The sequence below is a fragment of the Agelaius phoeniceus genome, chromosome 6 (assembly GCF_051311805.1).
Source record: "Agelaius phoeniceus isolate bAgePho1 chromosome 6, bAgePho1.hap1, whole genome shotgun sequence".
NCBI lineage: Eukaryota > Metazoa > Chordata > Aves > Passeriformes > Icteridae > Agelaius > Agelaius phoeniceus.
Window position 1 is genome coordinate 63,154,386 of NC_135270.1, and position 25,969 is coordinate 63,180,354.

Below are 25,969 nucleotides of genomic sequence, written 5' to 3' on the forward strand. Positions count from 1 at the left end.
CTCATTCCAGACCCTTCCATGGCAGGGACACCTCCCACTGTCCCAGGGTGTCCCAGTGTCCAGCCTGGCCTTGGGCACTGCCAGGGATCCAGGGGCAGCCCCAGCTGCTCTGGCAATCCCAGCCCAGCCAGGAATTCCCAATTCCCAATCTCCCACCCATCCCTGCCCTCTGGCACTGGCAGCCATTCCCTGGCTCCTGTCCCTCCATGCCTTGTCCCCAGTCCCTTTCCAGCTCTCCTGGAGCCCCTTCAGGCCCTGCCAGGGGCTCTGAGCTCTCCCTGGAGCCTTTTCCATGTAAACAATCCCAATTCTCCCAAGCTTTCCTCAAAGCACAAGTGCTCGAACCCTTGGATCATCTCCACCACCCGCTCTGCACTCCCTTGTTTATTATAAATGAAGAAATAATCAACTGTTTCTTTTTTTCTCTATTCAAGTATGTTTATACTCCTTTTAGACCGTTTGAAATCCAGAATAAGGCAGGGAGAGAGCAGTGGGGTCTCTCCAGGAGCCCCTCCTCGTTATTTACACTCAATTAATTCCGAATTTCCCTTTTAACAGGGATTTATTTAAACCTTTTAAGGAGCCTCTGGAAAAATTTCTCTAAGTAGAGATGGATGTGCTCTAAAACCAGACTTTCCTAACCCAGTTTGTTGTTCATTAATTCCACAAAATTAAGTTTCTGTCATTTAAGAAGTGGAGGAACGAGCATTAATTAGGTTTGGGATTATGAAACCAATAATTACTGACTTAAGATGTTAATACTCCCAATTTGTAACAATTATTCCACGGCGAGCACGTCAGGTGGCCTTTGGCATCAACGCCTGCTTTTCCTGGCTTGGGAAATCCATTTTTCCTGCTTTGTTTGTGGAAAAATGATGCAGGTACAGGGGGAATGAATAACTCAGAGTAACTGTTAAAAACCCTCAGTCCCTGCAGTGTCAGAGAGGGGTTCAATCTTGTTTATTCCACATTTTCCTGGTGGGTGCTCCTGGTCCAGCTGGATTTTCCAGCACGGTGGGGATCCAGAGTGAACTCTGGAACAGCCTGAGGGAAGTGGGATTAAAAATGCTTTCAGTGACTCCACGCCTTGATTTGAGTGTGCTTGATTTAATGATAATCACCTGGAATTTTTTAATCAGCTCTGATTGCATTTTTCCACGGAATTTCATCTTGGAATTGACCACACCACAGGTTTAGTTTGATCTCTTTTATCTCACAGCTCTGACTGCTTTTTAGGGTCGATTTTTTCCTTTGCTGCTCTATTAAAAATCAATTTAATGACTTTTTTTTTTTTTTTCCCTAAAAACCATCTGATCATGGAGCTTTGAGGAATCCTCTCTCTGCCCAAGTTTTTCTGTTCAGCTGCTTCATTTTCTAAAAAAAAAAAAAATCAGTCTGGTTCTTCCCCAAACTGAATTGGGTTTCCTTCCATTTCCAGCTATTTTTATTTCTTATATTTATATTCCCTGGAGCCAAAAGAGCTCTTCTGTGCTGATTTCCCTCATGAGGTGCTTGCAGCCAATAATATTCTATATATTATAAATATAATTTAAATTATTTATTATTAATTTAAAATATGATTTATTTTTATTTTAAACTTACTTTTAAATAAATTTAAACTTATTTTTTAAATTTTGTTTTAATTTTTTTTTAATTTTATTCAAAAGTATAATTATTAAATATTCTTTTTGGAGAAATTCAATGTTTTGTTGTTGTTACATCTTGTCCAGCAAACTCAGATCCTGAGTTAATTTTCCAGTGTGGAAAAGTTCCTGTTGGACTTTTCTTTGCCCTTTAATTAATTCTTTTTCCTTGCCCTTTAATTGATTCATTTTTGTTGCCTTGTCATTATTTAATGTTAAAAACACAAGACCGGGTTATGATCCTGTACTCCAGTCACTGATTCTGAGCGTGGGAGTAAATGAAATCCTTCCTGCACAGTGATCCCAGAAATTCCCAATATTCCAGACTTTTCCAATGTTTCAGGCCAAGCCTGGGGCAGTTTCAGGCCATTCCCTGGTGCTGGAACCTCTGCTGGGAATTCATGGATGTGCCTCGTTCTGTGTGAGCTCCGGGCTCCTGGTGATTGGGAGAATCCATTGATAGGGAAAATCCACTGATCCTTTTCCATCTGTGCATATGCCCAAAAAACCATGGAATAATTTGGGTTGGAATGGGACTTAAATCCCAGCCAGTGCCACCCCTGCCATGGCAGGGACACCTCCCACTGTCCCAGGTTGCTCCAATTCCCAATGTCCAACCTGGCCTTGGGCACTGCCAGGGATCCAGGGGCAGCCACAGCTGCTCTGGCAATCCCAGCCCAGCCAGGAATTCCCAATTCCCAATCTCCCACCCATCCCTGCCCTCTGGCACTGGGAGCCATTCCCTGGCTCCTGTCCCTCCATGCCTTGTCCCCAGTCCATCTCCAGCTCTCCTGGAGCCCCTTCAGGCCCTGCCAGGGGCTCTGAGCTCTCCCTGGAGCCTTCTCCTCTCCAGGGGAGCATTCCCAGCTCTCCCGGCCTGGCTCCAGAGGGGCTCCAGCCCTGGAGCAGCCCCATGGGTTCCTCTGGGTCTTGGGGCAGAGGGGCAGAATTTCCCACTGAGGGATCAGCCCAGGACACAATTCCAGGTCATGTCCAGCCTCCAATCCCCCAAGACTTCCAATCCTTCTCCTCAGGGCTCCTCCCATCCCTATGGAAGTTGAGCATCACTGTGGATGTTGTTTGTCCTGTTGGTGCTAAAACCCTGCCTGCTCCCTGGTGATTCCAGTGCTAATCCAGCCTCAGAAATGATGGGAATTGGCTCTGTTTGGTGTCCTTGGAGCAGGAAAACCCTCCTGGAGTGCTGCCCCACCTGTGCCCTCCCCCTGATGTCCCCGGGACATGCTCCTATTTCCAACCAGGTGTACTTATAACCTCATTAAAAGAGGGGAGAAAACATCTTCTCCATAAAATCCCATCCCTGAGAGCTCATTATATTTTTCCTTTTGGAATTCTGTTGTAGCCTGAACCCTCAGGAAAGCATCACAGGCTGGAGCTGTGTGGGGCTTGTTGACACTGAAGTCATTTGCTTTGTCCTTTATGTGTTGGAGTGTGTTAACAGCCTCCTGGCAGGGCTCTGATCCTCCTGAAATTCCATTGGAAATCGATGGCAGCTCCTCAGGGGGCTCCCAGGGTCACGCTCTCCATGGTGGGAACAAGGAGGGAACATTTGCTTCCCTCCAGCAGCTGGAAATGCTGCTTGCTCTCCGTGCCGGGGCTGTTCTGCACATGCAGCACTGCAGATGCAGAATAAATCTCTTTGAAAGGCTTGGAGAGGGGGAAATAGCTCACATGGAGCTGGGAATAACTTGATTCCCGTCCTTCCAGCTTGGTTAGAGCTGTTGTGTGTCCACACCGGACACGTGAAGGGGTGGAGAGCGGGAGAGCTCGTTTTCCTTTCTGTAGGATGCAAGAATTAGAGAAATTAATTGGATTTTAGAGGTTTATATCCCACACAAAGCATTTCAAAGCTGCCTTGATGGAGAAGCTGTGACTGCTTCATCCCTGGAAGTGTTCCAGGCCAGGCTGGATGGAGTTTGGAGCACCCCGGCATAGCAGAAGGTGTCCCTGCCCATGGCAGGGGTGGCACTGGATGGGCTTTAAGCTCCTTCCTTCTAACCCAAACCCTTCTGGAACTCAGTGAATTATTGAGAATAATCCTTTTGAGGAGCATCTGAGGGAGCTGGGCAGGGGCTGCAGAATCCCTGAGGGAGCTGGGCAGGGGCTGCAGAATCCCTGAGGGAGCTGGGCAGGGGCTGCAGAATCCCTGAGGGAGCTGGGCAGGGGCTGCAGAATCCCTGAGGGAGCCGGGCAGGGGCTCAGCCTGGAGCAAAGGAGGCTCAGGGGGCCCTTGTGGCTCTGCACAGCTCCTGCCAGGAGGGCACAGCCGGGGGGAACAGGGACAGGAGCAGAGGGAACGGCCTCAGGCTGGGCCAGGGCAGCTCAGGGTGGGCACAGCAGGAATTTCCCCATGGAAAGGGGGCTCAGGCACTGCCCAGGGAGGGTTGCAGTGCCCATCCCTGCAGGTGTCCCCTGGAGGTGGCACTGAGAGCTCTGGGCTGGGGACAGGGTGGGCATTGGGCACAGCTGGGACTCTGATCTTGGAGCTCTTTTCCAGCCCCAGGGATTCTGTGAGGTTTAGATTGGATATTTGGGGAAATTTCTTCCCTCAAAGGGTTCCCCAGCCCTGGCACAGGTACAGGGTGGAGTCCCCATGCCTGGAGGGATTCAAATCCCTGTGGATGTGGCACCTGGGGACATGGGGCAGTGGTGGCCCTGGCAGTCAAAGCTCTGGGCTGGGGACAAGATGGGCATTGGGCACAGCTGGGACTCGATGATCCTAAATTCTTTTCCAACCTCAGTTATTCCATGGTTGAAAGCTTGTGCTGGGTCAAGGAGGGAAAGCAGCTTGGAAAACAGGGGACTTCCACATTTCAGGATACCTCAGGAGCTGAATAACTCCCAGAGGAAAAATAACATGGGAACAGCAGGACTTTCACATTTGGGGATAACTCAGGAGCTGAATAGCTCCAGCTCAGCGATGCGTCACCGCTGTCTCCGCTCTGCCCGCCGGGATGAAGCCGTTCCCATCCCTTCCCCAGATGTGTTTTATTCTTATCCCGCCTGCTCCAAACAGCTGAAGACAAAGGCAGCTAATTAACAAATGAAATCAGCAAACTGCAGGCCCAGCAGCTGGGAGGAGATGATCCAGCAAATCCAGCCCGGATCCTGCCAAGCTGTTCCTCTTTGTGACTCTCCCGGAGCTCGGGTCAGGAGGGGATCGCGATCCCTGTTTCCCTTTCCCAGGCAGCTCCATGCCTTTGGAATTCTGCGCAAGGAGGATTGGAGCAGCGCCTGCCACACTTCTGTGCACCTCCACTCCAGCACGATGATGCAATTCCCAGGGAGTTTGGATTAGCCCCGTTTTGATCAGCTTAGGTTGAGTTTTCCATTTGTTCAAGAGCTCAGGGAAGTGTGAGGGGAATTCTTCCAATCCGGTGTTTACCGTGCCTGGCCCATCTGGGTTTTGGGGAGTGCTTGGTTCAATTCAGAGTTTAAAGACTGAGAAATTGAACCTGATGGTGGCAAAAACCTCTGTGGGAAACATCTTTCCCTAATTATTTTCGGGTTGATTAAGAGACTTTAACCGCGTAGCAGCACCCATGATTTCAGCTTGATTTAAAGATTGGTTAAAATGGTGACTCCTCGTAATTTCATCAACCCAAATGGAAAATTTTGGGATATTTTTTCCTTTTCTTGTAAAACAGTGAAGAGATTCTTCTTGTTGAGCTTCCCAATGTTAAATCTTTATAGGTTTGTTTTTGTGTGGTATTTGAAATTGTTGTGTCTGGAATGGTTTGGGATGGAAGGGACCTTAAATCCCATCCCATCCCACCCCTGCCATGGCAGGGACACCTCCCACTGTCCCAGGCTGCTCCAAGTCTCATCCAGCCTGGCCTTGGGCACTTCCAGGGATCCAGGGGCTTCTCTGGGTGACCATTCCAAGCCTTTCCCTTCCCTCCCAGCCTTCCAAGCCCCTGGATATTCCCATGATGCTGGGAAAGAACCACCACCCCCAGCCACTCCCAGCTTTAAAAAGAGGGGTTTTTAATTCTGTTTAGAAAATTGAATATCAATTAGTCCCAATTCAATCAGAATTGAAGCTGGAATTCTGGAGAACTTCCATGAGCACCAGGATCAGGTGGCTTTAAACTACCTGGCTAAAGGCAGGGAATTCTGGGGTTTCCCTGCAATATCTCTGCAGAATCCTTTGTCCCAACACCATATTTTTCCTGCTTTTTCTCTTTTCCAGCCCTCACGTGGCCTGAGCAAAGCCCAGCCTTATGTAACCACCCAGTCACACATTCCCAACATTGGGAATGTTCAGGGAAATCTCCCAAAAATTGGGAGCATACTTCACTCTCCTGGTAGTGCGTCTGCTTTGGCTTTGCTGCAGCTGTCGGGATCTTTCCAGCACTGCCGTTGGAAAAAAAAAAATTCCGTCAGGTTCTGCAGTGGGAATTTTCCATTAATTGACCATTATGAAATGCTTTGGCAGAGGCTTTGCTGCAGTTCCATTCCCAGCTTGGATTTCTTGGAGCTTTCCCGATATTCCTGTCAAAGCCCATCCCTTGCCATAGTTCAGTGCTTGCTTGGAAGGGATTAGCTGGAGAGGGACTGGGGACAAGGGATGGAGGGACAGGAGCCAGGGAATGGCTGCCAGTGCCAGAGGGCAGGGATGGGTGGGAGATTGGGAATTGGGAATTCCTGGCTGGGAGAGTGGGGAGGGGCTGGGATGGGATTCTCAGAGAAGCTGTGGCTGCCCCTGGATCCCTGGAAGTGTCCCAGGCCAGGTTGGACACTGGGGTTTGGAGCACCTGGGATACTGGAAGGTGTCCCTGCCCAGGGAAGGGTCTGGAATGGGATGGGATTTAAGGTCCCTTCCAACCCAAACCATTCCCTGTTTCCAGGATCCAGCATGGACCTGTTTCAAGAGAGCAGATTGGACAAGCAGGTGATGACATCACAGCTCCTGGAATCATGGAGTGATTTGGAATCATTTATCTAAAATGACCTCTTGTTCCAAGCCCCTGCTCAAACCAGGGCCACCTTCAAGGTCAGATTCCTCAGGACTCTGTCCAGCCAAGCTTTGGATGTCTCCAAGTATCCCATGGCCCCTCTGGACACTTGGCTGATTGCACAGGGAATTTGTTTTCCTTATGCCCAGGAGAAATTTCTCTTGGTGCGGCCTGAACCTCATGGTCCTTTCCTCTGCACCTCCAAGAAGAGCTTTTCACCTTCCCTAGAACTTTCTGGTGGCAAGCTGAGGACAGAAATTCCATCTGCTCTTCATCCCAGCTTCTCCTTTGTCTTCGTCTTCCCCAGGAGTCTCTGGTTGGCTTTTGAAGGCAGAAATTGGATTTTCCCCTTCATCCAACCACCTCCAGGTTGGCCAAACCCAGCTCCCTCAGGATCTGGATGGCCTCCAGTCACCTTGGTGGCCTTCCCTGCATTGTTCCAGTTTATCCATGTCTGGAGCTGGACAGGGCACTCAGGAATTTGTCTCGCAGGGATGGGTTGGACAAGAAGGAATTTTCCCCTGGATACAGCTCTGCTGCTCTTGCAGCCAGGGATGGACAGGGTTTCAGTCCTGGTTCCAGATTTTAAGGGATTTCCTGTGCCTTGTCTTGAGTAACTCCATGAAAATGAAGCTGAGCCCAGATTTGGACCCCTCAGGTCTTTTATCCAAGGATTCACCTTCATCCGAGGGTCAGAGATTGGAAGAGCATCCCTGGGCTTGGTGATGGAGCTCATGGCTCCTTGTTTGCCATCCAGGGATGTGCTTTAGTAGGGATAACCTGTAAGTCAATGTGGGAGACGTTCTGTTCTCCGTCAAAACTCAGGAGTTTGACCCTAAAAATTGCAGCAAGTTTAATTTTCTCCTTTTTACTTTCAACCTCATGAGGAGAAAACAGAATTTCTGAGCACTCTCAACCCTTTTCAAGCACTACCGTGATTTCAAATAACCTTTTGAACAAAACTGAAGTCTCATTTGGAAATGCCATCCTAATTTGGAGCAGCAGATCCATAATTTTCTTCTGTGATCTTAAACTGAATGTTTTGGAAGAGGGGACGAAGGTAACATTTATTTAAAACCCATGCCCCATTATGAGATGTTATTGCTGGAATTGTCGGGAATTTTGGAAGAGTTTTTCTTTCCAATTAATCAAGAGACTCTCCAGCTTCAGTCTTCTTATGCAAATAGAAATGGGGCAGCTCAAGATGAATTTTTAGTCCTAAGATGAATTTTTAGTCTTCAGGCTTGGCCTTTTTTTCTTGAAATTGCTTTTCAACATGGAATTTTCATGTGTTCTAATCTACTTAATTTATTAACAAAGTTCTTCCTTAAGAATTCCATGGATTGTCAAGCTCTGGAAGAGGCTGCTCAGGGAAGGGACGGAGTTAGCACCACTGGAAATGTTCCACCAATTATGAAAGTGGCTCATGAGGACACGGTTTAGTGGTGAATATGGTGGCAGTTGATGGTTGGATTTGGTGATCTCAGGGGGCTTTTCCAACCTCAACAATTCCAGGATTCTCCACCTTTACAGAGGGATTTGAGGGTGCCTTTGACTGGTTCCTTTTGGTCACTTGAAGATTTGAGAACTTTGTTCTCCGTTTCACTGAAATTTGACCTCAAATAAACCTGATGAACCAACATTTTGATAGTTACTCACACCAGACTTTGCAAAAATAGGGTTAAATTTGTGGACAAAGGAATAATTAACCCCTACCCAAAGGGTTTTAAGGAATTTTAAGGAGCAAGCAGTGCTAAGAAGGTTCTGGAATGGCTGCAGCCAAGGCTGAGCTGCGCATGGAACGTTGTGTTCCTGGAATGCTGAGTCCAGGATTCCAGCACAAAAAATCCCATGGAATTGTTGGAGAGGAGATCACAGGAATGCTCTGAGGGCTGGAGCCCCTCTGGAGCCAGGCTGGGAGAGCTGGGAATGTTCCCCTGGAGAGGAGAAGGCTCCAGGGAGAGCTGAGGGCTCTTGAAGGGGCTCCAGGAGAGCTGGAGAGGGACAAGGGATGGAGGGACAGGAGCCAGGGAATGGCTGCCAGTGCCAGAGGGCAGGGATGGGTGGGAGATTGGGAATTGGGAATTCCTGGCTGGGCTGGGATTGCCAGAGCAGCTGTGGCTGCCCCTGGATCCCCAGGTTGGACACCGGGCTGGGAGCAGCCTGGGACAGTGGAAGTGTCCCTGCTATGTCAGGGATGGACTTCAAGGTTCTTCCCCCTACAATTGTTGGTTTCCAGGGATGGAAGGACAGGAGAAGGGGGAATAACTTCTCACTGCCAGAGATCCAGGATTGATGGGATATTGGGAAGGAATTCCTGGCTGTGAGAGTCGTCATTTGGAAGTTGTGTGTTTTTAACCAGTACTTAGGAAAAACATCCCTTGCTTTCCTTGTTTTTCTTTGTTCCATTTCTTTCCTTCCCCAATAAAATTATCCCTCCAGACAAAGCTCAGAAAAACCCCCAGACCAGGAATATTTTTTTTTTTTTTTCCTGGTGGGATAAAGCCCAAATTAATTACTTTGGTATCCTCATATTCCAAGGGCTATTGTGTTTTTATTCCTTGTGGAAGCAATTCCTCGTTGTGGGCATCTCATTTTCTTGGAGCTGCTGCAGTGGGAGTAATTATCCGATATCTGTATTTTAATCAAGAGAAATGTGTTCCAAAGCCCGGGATGAATTTACCTGCTGGAAGTTAAATGCCTGTAACTAAAAGCAGGGAATCTGCATTAAATTGCTGCCTTAAATTGCAGCTTTAAAAGCAAACAGCTGCGTGCACATGATCCATGGACTCCTGGATCCTGCCATTTGGATGCAAATCAGGCTGTCTATTTATTGCCAAAGCTTTATAATTTTGTGGAAAAGAGTTAGAAGAAACAAGGAGTAAAGCTGCGAACCAGACGAAACCGCGGTAATCATCGCACTATAATAGAAATATGATTGACATTTGCATGAGATTGGCTGTGTTGCACTGCCTAAAAATGTGAGTTTTGAAGGAGATCCAGTTGGGGAGAAGGAAATAAATCCTAAACCTGACTTTTGCTGCAAAATTCCTGAAATCTGGGGCTTTTCAAGCTGTTTTGTCTCTGTTTTACCCATGACTAGTTATGAGGCGTCGCGGGAAACTCCCGGCGCCGCGCTGTCGTCGGGTCGACTAAAGCCTGGCTTAAACTTGGTTTTCCCCGGCTTTTGTTTTTTCCCCCAGATTTGGATGATCCCATAGTCACGGTCCACCAGAGCATCGGGGAAGCCAAGGAGCAGTTTTATTATGAGAAGACCGTGTTCCTCAGGTGCGTGGCCAACTCCAACCCGCCCGTGCGCTACAGCTGGCGCCGCGGCCAGGAGGTGCTGCTGCAGGGCTCCGACAAGGGAGTGGAGATCTACGAGCCCTTCTTTACCCAGGTAGGACTGAAAAACGGGGGATTTTTTTTTTCCCATCTTGAGGCTTTGTGATGGGATCTGCCCGCTGGGTTTGTGGGGTGGGGATTGGGAATGGCCTCCAGGTGATGATGCCCCACCCAAACACTCCTGGGTGTTGTTAATAGGTTTACTGGTATAAAATATATTTAGATTTTTTGTAAAAAATATGAATTATTAAATGATGAGGGAGTGATATCTACAGGAGGCCTTTTAAAGTGATTTGTATTGGATCCTGCAAGCCCAGACTTTTGATTTGATTCCTATTTCCTCATCCTTCCTGATCCAACTCAGTGATTCCACGCTCAGCCTAAATTACAGCCTTAAAAATCTCTTCATGTGGATTAAATTTTAGGAAAAATTTCTTTATGGAAGAGGTAGAGGCTGCCCAGAGGAGGGATGGAGTCTCCATCCCTGGAAAATGGAGATTTTTGTAAAAATATGAATTATTAAATGATGGGGGAGTGATATCTACAGGAGGCCTTTTAAAGTGATTTGTATTGGATCCTGCAAGCCCAGACTTTTGATTCCCATTTCCTCATCCTTCCTGATCCAACTCAGTGATTCCATGCTCAGCCTAAATTACAGCCTTAAAAATCTCTTCATGTGGATTAAATTTTAGGGAAAATTTCTTTATGGAAGAGGTACAGAAGAGGGGTGGAGTCTCCATCCCTGGAAGTGCTCAAAACCCAAGTGTGGATGTGGCACTTGAGGACATGGATTCATGGAGAACATAGTGGTGGTTGATGGTTGGAGTTAATGATCTTGGAGGGCTTCTCCAGCCTTAAAAATTCCATGATTTCTGACTCTGTGGGAGCTCCCCCTGATGGTTTTTCTACTCCTTTTTTTCTGCCTCTTTTTTCTTTAAATATGAGGTTTCATTTAACAATTCCTCCCCTTAAAAATGAGGTGTCAAAAAAGGAAATAAAACCTTTTCCAAAGAGTTCCTGTTCCCATTCCCAGCCCTGAAGGAATCCTGGCTCTGTCAGATAAGCTGAGATTAATTTATCATGTACACATTTGCACTGAGGCAGGATGAAAAAAGGTGGCAAATCCCATTGTCTGTGGCCAAAAGTGTGGGATGGTGTTTGAAGAAAAAAAAAAAATAAAAAGAAAAGGGAAAAAAAAGAGGGGAAAAATTGGTTTGGAAAATCTGAAGGAATAACAAGGAAAGACAGAGGTGAAAACTGCTTGGTAATTTGGTGTTCAGAGCAGAAAGCAACTGCGACTTTCATAAATAATTTTCAGTTAATGATTTGAGAGCACCTTCATTTGTGGCTTTTTATTGTACTTGACAGCTTTATATTGCTCCAACAGCTCCGTGTTTTCCGGAGAAATGTGGAGCCCGGAACCTTGCAGAGATGGGAATTAAATCACAGAGCCGAGTTTTTGGTGTCCTAAATGTAATGAGATTATTTTTAATTTAACATGAACGGACTCAGTTGAGCAAATCTGGGGCTTTGCTTGGACTCGAGTGTAAACTGGAGTTTTGAAATGTTTTAATTAAAAAGGGAAAGTGGATTTTTTTTTATATTTTATATTTCATTATGGAAACGCTGAGGATTGCCTTCCCTAAAATCTAAGGATTCATCTACTAAAATGTGTCACATGAAATTAGGTTCTTTTTTTTAGGTTATGAAGATCATCCTTCCTAAAATCTCGGTGTGGGTTTAATTAATGAATAAATCAGATTGTCCTGGTGATATTCCAATCTTATCCATAACCTTTCTTCAGTTATTGGAGGGCAGCCGGAATTAGCGTGGCCTGGATCCATGCAGGCAAGATCTGCTCTGTGTTTATGAGAGGAAAAGATGTAATTAAAGGTTCAAGACTCATCAACATCTTCTGCTTAATTAGTTCATTTCATGGTGGGGATGCAGACAGGGAGAGCTGATGGGAAGAGGGACAGAGGGGATTTGGCTTCAGAGGATCAAGACTTGGGAATTTTGAGAGGGAATTTTTTTCCTTCAGGGCTCTGAGGGTGGATTTTAATCTGGAAGTGAAATGGAATGGAAAGGGAAACAAAAGGTTTCCCTTTTGTTTTCCTTTTTTGTTTTCTCAGTTTTTTTACCCCCAAAAAAGATGTTTTATTATGATGCTTTTATTATTCTGCTGAACACAGAGTCCTAGAATGCTTTGGGTGGGAAGGGACCATAAACCTCATCCCTTTCCAACCCAGGAATCCCAACCCTGTCCAGCCTGGCCTTGGGCACTGCCAGGGATCCAGGGGCAGCCCCAGCTGCTCTGGCAATCCCAGCCCAGCCAGGAATTCCCAATTCCCAATCTCCCACCCATCCCTGCCCTCTGGCACTGGCAGCCATTCCCTGGCTCCTGTCCCTCCATGCCTTGTCCCCAGTCCCTCTCCAGCTCTCCTGGAGCCCCTCCAGGCCCTGCCAGGGGCTCTGAGCTCTCCCTGGAGCCTTCTCCTCTCCAGGGGAGCATTCCCAGCTCTCCCAGCCTGGCTCCAGCCCTGGAGCAGCTCCATGGATTCCTCTGGATCTCTCCAGCAGCTCCAGAGCTTGGGCTGCTCTGCAGGTGGGGTCTCACCTGAGAGGGGCAGAATCCCCCCTCTTTCCCTTTTTGCCCATATTCTGGGATGATCCCAAAATCCAGTCAACAATCAAATCACAGGAGACACTTGGAAAACTGGGCAAATCCAAACAAACTCCTTAAATATGATCAGATTTTTCCAGCCAATCAGGAAACATCCGGCACTTGTTCCAGCACCCGTGGGGAGAGAAACAGAGCAAACCTGCCCATCCTCATCCACAAAATGTTGGGAAAATGAACGTCCCAAATCCCAAATCTCGATGGAGATTTTTTTCTCTGAGAGTTCTCATCCTCCTCGTCACTCATTGGAATTGCTCAGCCTGAGCACGAGATTAAATTTGCTGTATTTACGATAATTATGCAATTAGACATAATTAGACTAATTATCCCAACCAATGAGGAAAATATGTACATTTTTTATAAATCTCTGCGAGCTGGGGACAGGATCCAGAATTCCATTGGGAGTTCAGCCCAAGTTCAACCTGGAGCTAAGGAAGGAATGCTGGGATGGAGCTGTCCTGAGCTTCCAGAACTCAGTGCCTTTGGCAGCCTGGGACAGGCCCTTCCCTATTCCAGAAAGACCTCCCAAAGCAGGAATTTGATCCTTAGCAGCAGCCTTTCCACAGCTTCATTTTAATCCCATCATTTCCATGGGATTGTTTGTCCATAGAAACCATTTAAATCCCAATATTCCCAAAATCTCTCCACAATTTCAAGGGCTGTTTCTTTTCTTTCCTGCTCAGCTGTATTTTTTGATGGATTTGTTTTTTTTCCAGTTCTGTAACATGCATTTTCTCAATTTTCCTTATTTTTCCTAGACATTCCTGGCCACTTTATCCACATCCATGTCTTCCTAAGGCTGTGCCTTTCCCAGGACCCTTCCCAATTCCAGAGAAACCTCCTAAAGCAGGAATTTGATCCTTAGGAGCAGCTTTTCGAAGGCTTCATTTCAATCCCATCATTTCCATGGGATTGGTTGTCCATAGAAACCACCAAAATCCCAATATTCCCAAAATCTCTCCACAATTTCAAGGGTTGTTTCTTTTCTTTCCTGATCAGCTGTATCTTTTTGGTGTGTTTGGTTTTTTTCTCAGTTCTATACATTCATTTTCTCAAATTTCCTTATTTTTCCTAGACATTCCTGGCCACTTTATCCATATCCATGTGTTCCTAAGGCTGTGCCTTTCCAGGCCCTTCCCAATTTCAGAGAAACCTCCTAAAGCAGGAATTTGATCTTTAGGAACAGCTTCTCCAAGGCTTGGCCTTGCAATGGGCTTCATTTCAATCCCATCATTTCCATGGGATTGGTTGTCCATAGAAACCACCAAAATCCCAATATTCCCAAAGTCTCTCCAAGATTTCAAGGACTGTTTCTTTTCTCCCCTTCTCAGCTGTAATTTTTTTATATGGATTTATTTTTTTCCCAGTTTTGTACATTTGTTTTCTCAAACTTCCATATTTTTCCTAGACATTCCTGAGCAGTTTATCCACTGATACTGTTAAAAATAATTCCATGTCTTCCTAAGGCTGTGCAGGATTAAAGATGTTGTGTTTATCTGGATGCCGAAAAATGAACTTTTTCCATGTTTTTCTTTTGGAACTTTGCAGGGGGAATCTCACATTTCCCATTTCCCATTAATTTTCTTCTTTCCATTTTTGAAGGAATTCGACATTCCATGTCCCTTTCAGCTCCCTGCTCCATCCCTGTTCCCTGGCTAAAAATAGAATCCATCAGCTCCTCATTTTTAAAGGAAAACAGGAGGAATTTAGTACCTTGGGATTTTTTCTTCGTGAAAATTGTACCTTATAATAAATTATCCTGAACAATTTGCAACTTGAAGGACTCCATCAAACCGATTTCCCTCTGGCTTTCCAGTGCTGATATTCCCTGTATCCTTTGGAAATCCTTTGCGGGGGGATCTCGAAGCCTTTAGGTAGAGAAAAGAAAATAACTGGAAAAGTTATTTTCATTTTGTGGAATTTCTTGTCAATTTACTCCTTTTTCTTAGGGTCCTCCCTTCTGGATCGGTCGGGTTGTGTCTTGTGTGTGGTATTTTCGGGGTCTTTTGTAGCAGGAAGGAAATGATGGATCTGACTCCATGTTCTTAGAAGGTTAATTTATTATTTTATGGTATTATATTATATAAAAGAATGCTAAAATTGTACTAAAGGATAGAGAAAGGATACAGGCAGAAGGTTTAACAAGATACTAAAGAAAAACTCATGACCTCTTCCAGAGTCCTGACACGGCTGGACCGTGATTGGTCATCAAGTAAAAACAATTCACCTGTTGGATAAATAATGTCCAACCACGTTCCAAAGCAGCAAAACAGGGAGGAGTAAATGAGATAATTATTGTTTTCCTTTTTCTCTGAGGCTTCTCAGCTTCCCAGGAGAAGAAATCCCGGCAAAGGGATTTTTCAGAAAATGTGACGGTGACACCTGGAGATGTAACATCAGGGGTCAATCCCAAGAAACCCACTTGGGAATGCTGGAGGAGGATGGAAATCCCAGATCCATATCCATTTTTCCTCTGCCTCTGCCTCTTCCTGATGTTCTCTCCTCCTTTTCCAGGGAGAAACCAAGATCCTGAAGCTGAAGAATCTGCGACCTCAGGACTACGCCAACTACAGCTGCATCGCCTCGGTGCGGAATGTCTGCAGCATCCCGGATAAAATGGTGTCCTTCCGCCTCTCCAACAAAACTGGTGAGCCCCAGCACCTCCTGCCCTGGCTGCACTCAGCTCAGGAATTTGGGGCTCTTTCAGGGAATCCTGGAATGGTTTGGGTGGGAAGAACCTTGAAGTCCGTCTCATTCCCACCCCTGCCATGGGCAGGGACAGCTTCCATTATCCCAGGGTGATCCAAGCCCCAGTGTCCAACCTGGCGCCTTGGGCACTGCCAGGGATCCAGGGGCAGCCACAGCTGCTCTGGGAATTCCAGCCCAGCCCCTCACCTCCCTCTCAGCCAGGAATTCCTTCCTGATATCCCATCTAAATCTACCCTCTTCCAGCTTAAAGCCATTCCCTGGCTCCTGTCCCTCCATCCCTTGTCCCCAGTCCCTCTCCAGCTCTCCTGGAGCCCCTTCAGGCCCTGCCAGGGGCTCTGAGCTCTCCCTGGAGCCTTCTCCTCTCCAGGGGATCATTCCCAGCTCTCCCAGCCTGGCTCCAGAGCAGAGGGGCTCCATGGATCCCTCCATCACCTCTGCAATCCCTCCAATAGTTCCTTGTCTTCCCTCTGCTGTTGAAACTTTAGAATTTTTATCCCACAAAATATTTCATGGGAAAACCCCAACCTTTCTCTACTCTGGCATTGATTGCAGGGATTGACTTGACCTTTTCCTACATCGACATTAACATCAATTCCTTCATTGATTCCAACCAAAATGTTTCCTTTCAGATTTAATTGTTCCAAATGGGAATATCTGAGGGGTTATTGGATATTTCCAATGTGTTGAAATCCTTTCGTGGGAAGGTCTCTAAGCCTTTAGGTAGAATCCATGGAAAAGTTGTTTCCATTTTGTGGAATCTGTTGTGAATTTATTCTGTTTTTTGGGGTCATTCTGTATGGATCAGTCAGTTGTGTCCCTCCCTCTCATTGTGGCTGTTAACACCAGGGGTCAATCCCAAGAAATGCACTTGGGAATGCTGGGGGAGGATGGAAATCCCAGATTTTACCTCTCCTAAAGGCTCCGTGTCCAGGATCAACACAGGATGTGTCTGAAATGGTTTCTGAACCTCCCACCAAAGAGCCAAACTGAGCTTGGATTTCTGACTAATCAGGAATTTCAGGGGAATGTGCTTTGGATAACAATTCCACAGGAAGTGTTGGGACATTTGGAGACACCAGGTTAGATTAGGGTGGGTTAGGCCTGGATAATTTGTGTCTGAGATCAGGGAGAATATGAACACAAAATTAAAATGCTGAGCATGGCTGAGATCAACAAGGAATTTTATTTCCTCTTCCATATTTCCCATCATTCCCATCCTCAGGGATTTATTCCAAGGAGTTGCCTCCAGCTTTTTTGGAACTGCTGGTGGGACAGCAGAGCTGTGGTCTCCCACTGCTGTCCACAACCCTTGGACAGCTCCAAGGAATTATGGTCTGCTCAGAAGATATCCAGGAAAATGACTTGGAAGGCCTTAATTTACACTCCCATAAATTTTTCCAGGGGAAAAAAATATCCTGAAGTGAGGTTTGAACTTCATGAGGAGCTCTGCTTTCCTGGCAGGAGAAACCTTTCCATGGGAGCTGGGGTTGGGAATTGGGAGCAACTTCTGACCCTTGTCCACCTTCATCCATGGCAAGAGAACATGGGGATTGATCCCACTCCCTTGGGATTGGGGTTTTTTCCTTGGAATAGCTTTGCTGTTGGAGCCAGCTCAGTCTCAGTTTGTGTTGAGCCTCATCTTCAAAGAAATTTAGTCCCAGGACTTGGGGAGCAGCAAACTCTCACTGCCTGAGCCCAGGATGGGTGATCCTGGGGCAATTTTGCCAAAAGAAGGAATTATTGTCACCTTACACATGCCATGGTAATTTGGGGAGAAAATTGTCTTTTTTGGGGTGATTTCCCAAGTAAACAAGCCTGGAAAATAACAAGGATTCCCTCTTTTCCACGAGGAATTAGATCACAAGCATCAAGGGGAGGATTAGATGTGCAAAGTGATTAATGCAGGAGCTCATTAAGGACAGGGACTGAGGTGGGGGTGACTCTAAACCAAAACTTTGCTTATTTAATAAAACTGCACCTCAGAGAAGTTCTTCAATTGAACTTCACCTGGTGTAACTCAGGAGAAATTAGAGAAATTGTAAATCCAGAGGAATCCAGGATAAATCCAAAGTAATGAAAATCAGAGCCTGAAGTTGAAGCTGTTTCAGTCCTGTCCTGTCCATGGGATTTAACTGGAAGCTGGAGGGATGGGATGGAGAGCCAGGAATACCTGAGAGGGGCAAGGATGTCCCAGATTTATCGTCACTGCTGTGGCTCTGTGTTCAACTCAGCTGCACTTGGTGGGATCAGAATGGGGAAATTTGGCTGTTCTGCATTTGATGGAATCATGGAATGGTTTGGATTGGACCTTAAATCCCCCCCAGTGCCACCCCTGCCATGGCAGGGACACCTCCCACTGTCCCAGGGTGCCCCAGTGTCCAGCCTGGCCTTGGGCACTGCCAGGGATCCAGGGGCAGCCACAGCTGCTCTGGCAATTCCAGCCCAGCCAGGAATTCCCAATTCCCAATCTCCCACCCATCCCTGCCCTCTGGCAGTGGGAGCCATTCCCTGGCTCCTGTCCCTCCATGCCTTGTCCCCAGTCCCTCTCCAGCTCTCCTGGAGCCCCTTCAGGCCCTGCCAGGGGCTCTGAGCTCTCCCTGGAGCCTTCTCCTCTCCAGGGGAACATTCCCAGCTCTCCCAGCCTGGCTCCAGAGGGGCTCCAGCCCTGGAGCAGCTCTGTGGCCTCCTCTGGATCACTCCAGCAAATCCACAACTTTCTTGTGCTGAGCATTCCAGAGCTGGAGTTTCCCAGGTGGAGTCTCCCAAGCACAGGGCAGGGGGGGGGACAATCCCCTCTCTCCAGCTGTTCCGTGAGACCCTGGATCCTCAGCCCCCTCCTCCAATGCTGTCACCTCACTTTTCAGGCAAAAACATTTATTTTTTCCAGCACAGACCAGTTTAAAACACAAAACCAGCCCCAAAACCCAAAGTAGGGGCTGGAAATGGGGCAGCGGAAGCCACCCCAGAGGTGTCACCGTGCACAGGCCAAAGCCCAAGGTGACAATTAAAAACAATCATTTGGAGCAGAAGGGAGAGGGGCTCATTGAGACTGATTTTGTGTCTGAAGGCAGCAATTAATCTGCAAATTTCTTATCTCAATGTATAGGATATTTGAAGGGAAGCAGCCCCATGGCAGGGCTGGGCTGGGATGGGATTTAAGCCCCGTCCATCCCAAGCTATTCCATGATTTTGGGATTCTCTCTGCCTCCACCTGGACTGTGCTCTGCTCAGGTTTCTGTGAGCAGCAACAAATTCCTCCTCGTGCAGAAATCCCTGGATCTGCTGTTCCAAACCCAGCTCAGCTGAGTGTCAAAGAGGAATTACTGACAGCTGATGGTGTCACCAGTTTTCATGGGAGGCACTAAAAAAAGGGAATTTTACCCCCAGCTCCTGCTGAATGGCACATGCGACACTCTGAGCTAAGAATAACCTGAATGGAGCTTTTCAAGAGCGTTCATTGTTTCAAAATGCCAGAGAAAAAGCAGGATATTTACCCAGAAAACCACGGGAATTCTGGGCTCCTCCGAATAGCTCCTGTAATATGATTGAGGAAAAGCAAATCAGGCTTTTATCTCGCTCCACAAAGCAGCTTGGGTGGCACTGATTCATTTGGAAATGATATTACTCTGTCTATTAGCAGCCAGTTTCGTGCAGGTGATCATTAATCCATAAATTAAGGCTGAGCTTTGGCAGCTTCCAGGAGGAAATAAACCAGCCCAGGAACTTTTCCCGAGCAAGATGAGTCTTTCAATCCGTGATTTTTCAGCTGCCTGCCACAGCCCATTGAAATCACAGCTGAAGCTGCTGCTCTGTCTGGGGCATGTGGTGGGAGACAAATTAAAAAAGGCTTAATTCACTTTTAATCCCTCGATTAGGCTGAAGCCTGTCGTGACAAACTTGCTTTGTTTCCCGTCAGTCAGACAATGCACTGCAAAGGGAATTATGGAAGGTGGAAAAAAAATATTCCTCTTCACATTTCCTGGCATTCCTGGGGGGAGGTGGGTGGGATCTGCATGGAAGGGGCTGGAAATCCTGAGGGTGCTCCGAGCTGAGCACTGCAGGTGGATGGTTTAATGGAATTCCGGAATGGTTTGGGATGGAAGGAGCTTAAATCCCACCCAGTTCCACGGGCAGGGACAACTCCCACTGTCCCAGGGTGGACACCTTCCACTGTCCCACCCTGGCCTTGGACATTTCCAGGGATCCAGGGGCAGCCACAGCTTTTCCAGGATAATTCTTTAGCAAAAAAGAATAATAGGAAATAAAGCTGGAAAGGATTCCAAGGGATCCCCCAGTCCTGTCTAAACCTTGCCCCACCAATCCCATTATCCTGGCTGCTTTTGGCTCCCTGCAGGGCTGACAGGGAATCTGGTCCTGGCTTGGAATGAGGAATGGTCCTCTTTCCCTTTCCCTCTTTCCCTTTGCAGCATGATTTTCCCTGTTGGGAGTGTGGGTGTCTTGTTTCAGGAATCCCTGAGGGAGCTGGGCAGGGGCTGCAGAATCCCTGAGGGAGCTGGGCAGGGGCTGCAGAATCCCTGAGGGAGCCGGGCAGGGGCTGCAGAATCCCTGAGGGAGCTGGGCAGGGGTTGCAGAATCCCTGAGGGAGCTGGGCAGGGGTTGCAGAATCCCTGAGGGAGCCGGGCAGGGGCTGCAGAATCCCTGAGGGAGCCGGGCAGGGGCTGCAGAATCCCTGAGGGAGCTGGGCAGGGGCTGCAGAATCCCTGAGGGAGCTGGGCAGGAGCTGCAGAATCCCTGAGGGAGCTGGGCAGGGGCTGCAGAATCCCTGAGGGAGCCGGGCAGGGGCTGCAGAATCCCTGAGGGAGCCGGGCAGGGGCTCAGCCTGGAGCAAAGGAGGCTCAGGGGGCCCTTGTGGCTCTGCACAGCTCCTGCCAGGAGGGCACAGCCGGGGAGGTTGGGTTCCCATTTTCCATGTAAAAACCTCCAGGATCAGAGGAAATTACCTCAAATGTCACCTAGGGAGGCTCAGGTTGGATACTGGGAAAATTCCTTCATGGAAAGGGTTCCCCAGCCCTGGCACAGCTACCCAGGGAGGTTTGGAGTGCCCATCCCTGCAGGGATTTAAATCCCTGTGGATGGAGCACTTGGGGACAGGGGTCAGTGGTGGCCTTGGCAGGGCTGGGAATGGTTGGATTCGATGTCTTAGAGGCATTTTTCAACCTCAACAATTCCATGAGTGTAAAAAGAGCATTTCCTCTATTCCCTAGGGGTCACATCATCCCAGTGCCCCCAGGTCCTGCTGATCTCCTTGGAGAAGCCCAGCCCTGTGGGAATGCAGAGCTCTCCACATTCCCAGCCCCACAAACACCGGGTCCAAGCAGAGCTGCTCCCTTGCATTCCCAACAAATTCCCTTTTCATACATCCCTGGACCCCAGCTCCCTTTTCCCGAGCACATTGCTGATGTTTGTTCCCGTGTCCTCCAGAAGCCTGAGGGTCCCTCCTTGGCAGCTCCTCGTTAGGCAGCCAGCCCTAATCCACTAATTAGGATGTTGCTGTTGCAGCAGGGCTGGGCTGAGGTGTCTGGAGCTGTTTGGGCAGAGCTGCACTCAGGGGATTGAGGAGCAACTCATCCCTTCTATTTTTGGAAAGCAGGAATTGTGCTCTAGGGGCTCTTGGATCCACGACCTCGGCTCGCAGGCCTGACTTTGGCATGGCTGGGATGGATTTAATCCTGCATGGATTTAATCCTGAATGGATTTAATCCTGCATGGATCTAAATTCAGCAGGGAAGGGGCAATTCCATGATGGGTTTAAGCTGCCAGAGGGAGGATCCTGCTTCCCTCAGCGCCTCTGGATCAAATCCCCACTCTTGGGAAGGAGGAAAGTTTGACAAGAAAGTCTCACAGATGTGTGTGTGTGCTTGGCAGAAAGATTTTTGAATGTAGAGTCTGATGAAGGAATAGAGATGGAAGCAAGTTTGGATACAGAAGAAAAGAATTGCTGAGCCAGCCTGACTGGATAACCAAGGAGCCAAAGGGTCTGTGAGTTAGAAGGGGTTTGTATGGCTTAGAGCAAAGGACAGATCTCAGCAGGTTGGAGAAAGAATGTTATAGATGAGAAACAATAAACAACCTTGAGAACGAGAACAAAAGAATCCTGACTCCTTCTTCGACAGCAGGACTGGGAAAAGAGGCTTGTGCACATCTTGGGGTCACTGTGAGCAGCTGAAATCCTGAGAAAAAGGAGCATAAAGATGTGAGTCAGCAGAGCTGCAGCCCCCCCGCCCCAGCTGGAAAAATAGAGGGATTCTGGAAAAGTTCTAGAGGAGGGGGGAAAAGGGAAATTCCACTGAGGAATGGGATAGGGATACCTGGATTGGCTTGTGTGGAGATTTGGGAATATATAAACACTGAGCTCAGCTGAAAAGCCTTCATAAATGTGATTTATAGTTATATTTGTTCATAGTTTTTGATTTTAAGGAAGGGCTCTTCCCTCAGAGGGTGCTGGCACTGCCCAGGCTCCCCAGGGAACGGGCACAGCCCCAGAGCTGCAGGAGCTGCCAGGGATGCCCAGGGTGGGAGTGCTGGGGGTCTGGAAAGGGACAGGGGTTGGGCTCTGTGATCCTTGTGGATGTTTCCCACTCAGGATATTCCAAGTTACAATTCTCTGATAATTCCACTCTTCATTTCTATCCTGTAACTCCCCGCTCTGCTCCCTGAACCTCAGAGTTTTCCATTTCTGACAGACAAAATGATCTTGCTCTTGCCTCAGCTTTAAGCCTCTTTATTTCAGGGACAGGCTCGGGGCAGACTGAAAAATAGGATTTTTATTCTTTTTAATCCCTGACAGGAGCATTGACTGCTCGGGGACCCCAGTGGGAGGTTCAGGGACACAGACAAGGGTGGCTCTGGCCTTCAAGGGACACCTGCCCTGCATGGGGGGAGCCTCCCCTTTGTCCCAGAACAGATCCAGGTATTTTGCCAGCTGGAAATCTCTCCTGTGTGCCAGGGAAAACCCTAAATCCTGCCTGTGACATGAGGGGTTGGAATTAGATCATCCCTGAGGCCTCTTCCACCCCAAACCATTCCATGAGGAGCCATTCCATGATGATCCTAAAGCAACTGCAATGCTCAAAGCCCCTCTGGGAATATTTTACCTCAGTCATTCCATGTGTCAAGTCAAAAAAAACGACACAAACCTGAAAGATCTGGGATTTGAGAAACTTCTCTTTATTTCTTCTTGACCTGGAAGTGCTGGAAATTTAAAGGCAGCGAAAAGGAAATAGGAGAAAAGAGAGAGTAAGTAAAAAAGAAATTATGAGATTAAGATAAATATGTTTTATCTGCCTAAACACGAATTTTTAGAACTAGAACTGTTCTAGAACTCTAGCACTGTTTAGCTGAAGAATTTTTTCCTCTTTTCACGTGGTGTGCAACTTCCACTGGGATCTCTCTGTAGCAGCAGAGGATAAACGCAGAAAAATATAAAAGAGATTTTCATTGCTTGTTCAGTTTTAGGATTTTTTTTTTTTTATTTTTCCCTGGGTTTATATTTTTTAGGGGTAATTTGAGTTTTTTGATGGCCTGATGATGAAAAGTAAGCACCTGCCCTATTGCAGGGTGGGCAACAAAAAGTTGATTTTTCCCCTGTAAAATAACAGTAAAAAAAAAAAAAAAAAAAAAAAAGAGATGACGGGGAATGGAGCTGAAGAAGGGGAGACTTAGGTTGGATTTATGGAAGGAATTCCTGGCTGGGCTGGAATTGCCAGAGCAGCTGTGGCTGCCCCTGGATCCCTGGCAGTGCCCAAGGCCAGGTTGGACACTGGGGCAGCCTGGGACAGTGGGAGGTGTCCCTGCCATGGCAGGGGGTGGAACAAGATGAGTTTTAAGCTCCCTCCCAACTCCATTCTGTGATTTTCTGATTCTAACTCGAAATTTGGGAATTCCAACCCACTCTTGTTTGAACTTTCTGGAGTAAATAGTTACAGGAATGCTGCTTCCAGCCTGGCAGGGAGCTCAAACCTTTCCTCTCTGAGCACCGCGTGTCTCGTTAGGAATATTGGCTTTGTGTTCCTGCAAGAAATGCTGGCTGTAAATGAAATGGATGCACACACAGCAATGGATATAAAAATATAATTCAATTATGTTCTATTACTTCGGTTCTGCCTTTCAAATAATGCCCCAAACTGGAGGAAATAATGTCCTTTCATTTCCATTCATCACAGCTGAGAGCCTTGTCAAGGACATGACTTGCTGCCTGTACTTTGATATTGCTATTAAATTATTGGGTTTCTTCTGCATTTCCAGTAATCCCTAAAGCCAATTGTGACATTTCCTCAATTCCATACATCCAGCCTAAATACCTCTATTTGTCTCACTGTAATTATGACACGTTGGCAGTGGATTTTTTCGGGCTGCTCCAAGAATGACAGATGGATTTTCCTCCCCGTGTGATCCCAGCCTCAGCTCCCCATCCCAGGCAGCAGCAGGGACTCCACCCCTTCCAATTCCCTCAACATCTTCATCTGATCCTTGAATAAATCCCAAAATGGTTTGGGTGGCATGGGACCTTCAGGATTATCCCATTCCACTCCCTGCAGGGCAGGGACACCTTCCACTCTCCCAGGTTGCTCCAAAACTCATCCAACCTGGAACATTCCAAGGATGGAGCAAATAAAGCTTCTCTGGTCCAAAGTGCTTAGCCTTAATTAGCCTGGTCTAATTAAGAGTGTTGAGGATGACTCAATGAGTGTTTGCTTTGTGCCCAGTCTGAGAAAGCCTTGCCCCAGTCATTTATCAAGCCCAGGGTGTGTTTCCTGCTGGTTTGGGATTATCCCATTCCACTCCCTGCAGGACAGGGACACCTTGCACTGGGTCACGCTGATCCAAACCCCATCTGGCTTGGAACATTCCAAGGGTGGAGCAGCCACAGCTTTTGTGGCCCAAGTGCTTGGCAGCCTGGTCTAATTGAGAGTGTTAATGATGACTTAAAGAGCGCTTGGTTTGTGCTCAGTCTGAGAAAGCCTTGCCCCAGTCATTTATCAAGATCAGTGTGTGTTTTCTGCTGGTTTAGGATTATCCCATTCACTCCCTGCAGGGCAGGAACGCCTTGCTAACTGGATCAGGTTGCTCCAAACCCCATTGAAACTGGAACATTCCAAAGATGGAGCAGCCACAGCTTCTCTGGTCCAAAGTGCTTGGCCTTACTTAGCCTGGTCTAATTAAGCGTGTTAATGATGGCTTAAAGAGCGCTTGGTTTGTGCTCAGTCTGAGAAAGCCTTGCCCCAGTCATTTATCAAGCCCAGGGTGTGTTTCCTGCTGGTTTAGCACCTTTTGAGGACTGGGCTATGTTGGAGCCATTAATAATTAATTTCCTAATCAATCTCCATCCATCTGCCATTGATGCCTGGCTTGCCTTTAACACGAGGCCACAAAAATTGATGTAATTCCCATTTAAATTCCTGGTAGTGCCTGGAGCAGCGGGGCTGGGCTTTGTGACCCGTTGTAATTCCAAGAGCACTTTGTCACCGGCACCACTGGCTCCCCAGGCAGCTCTGAAATCCCGGGATGTGATGCTGGGGAAGATGAAACAGGAAAGCCTTATAAATATGACTGCCTGGCAAAAGATGTTGAGAATATGGAAACTATAAGTGAGATTGAAATGAAAGCAAGCTCTGAGATCCCTCAGTTACTGAACAACTGGAAAACAATGGTGTGGCCAGCTGAAGGGGATCCCCTTTTGATGGAACAACACCCTCTGCCTGCAGACAGGCCCAAGGGTCAGAGCAGACCCTACAGCTTGGCAGAAGGGCCCAAAGAGGAGTTTTTAGGGTTTGAAATGTAACACAGTATGGGAATGTAATGATTCTTATAGGCTGTATGTAAATGCTGTAGAATTTGTATCTTGTATTAGATTGGTTAGTGAGAATTAGAATATTCAGCACAGAAGATGATTTATGGTATTGTAACGGGAACCTCGCTCTCTTTTTACTCTTCCCTGCTCTCTCATCCTCTTTACCATGCTTCTCAGAATATCTGCTGCTCAGAGTGACCCCGAGATGTGCACGAGTCTCTTTTCCCAGCCCAGCAGTGGAAGGAGTCAGGATTCTTTTGTTCTCGTTCTCAAGGTTGTTTATTATTTCTCATCTATAACATTCTTTCTCCAACCTGCTGAGATCTGTCCAGCAGGTCAGTCCATGGCACGCTGCCCACCTCAGAGGCGGTGTTGTCTTTTTATACTAAAACCTACGTGTACTTTATTTGCCATAACTTCCCAATCCCTATCACCTATGTTAGACAGTCTGTCTCTACTCTAAACCAATTCAAAAGTGCCACCATCACCCAGAAGATGGAGGCCAAGAAGAAGAAGAAGAAGAAAAAGAAAAGCTGGACACACCCAAATTCCTCCATCTTGCCTCCTGAACCCCCATTCTAAAATCCCAAAAATCTATTTTTCACCCCGTGACCAACTAACCATTATTCTACTTAAACTTTTGTGACTTGTAATTCTTCATATAAAAATTGGTAATTGTTTTTTCCAAGGGCTAAATCAAAGGCACAGGGGTCTTGGGCTCTGTGCCAGGGTCTCTGAGCCCCCCGGGCAAGGGCTGGAGCCCTCCAGGGCAGCCAGAGGAATTTCCTGGGTTCTGACACACGCT

The 25,969-nt window shown here is 47.4% G+C and overlaps 1 protein-coding gene across 1 annotated transcript in view; it reads left to right on the top strand.

The window, feature by feature from the left end:
• MDGA2 (MAM domain containing glycosylphosphatidylinositol anchor 2) overlaps positions 1–25,969 on the top strand; it is a 217,951-nt gene that overhangs the window by 91,084 nt on the left and 100,898 nt on the right. The window contains exons 4-5 of the mRNA XM_054635413.2: positions 9,823–10,019; positions 15,159–15,291. Coding sequence (XP_054491388.2) covers positions 9,823–10,019; positions 15,159–15,291 — 330 coding nt within the window. The remainder of the gene's footprint in view (positions 1–9,822; positions 10,020–15,158; positions 15,292–25,969) is intronic.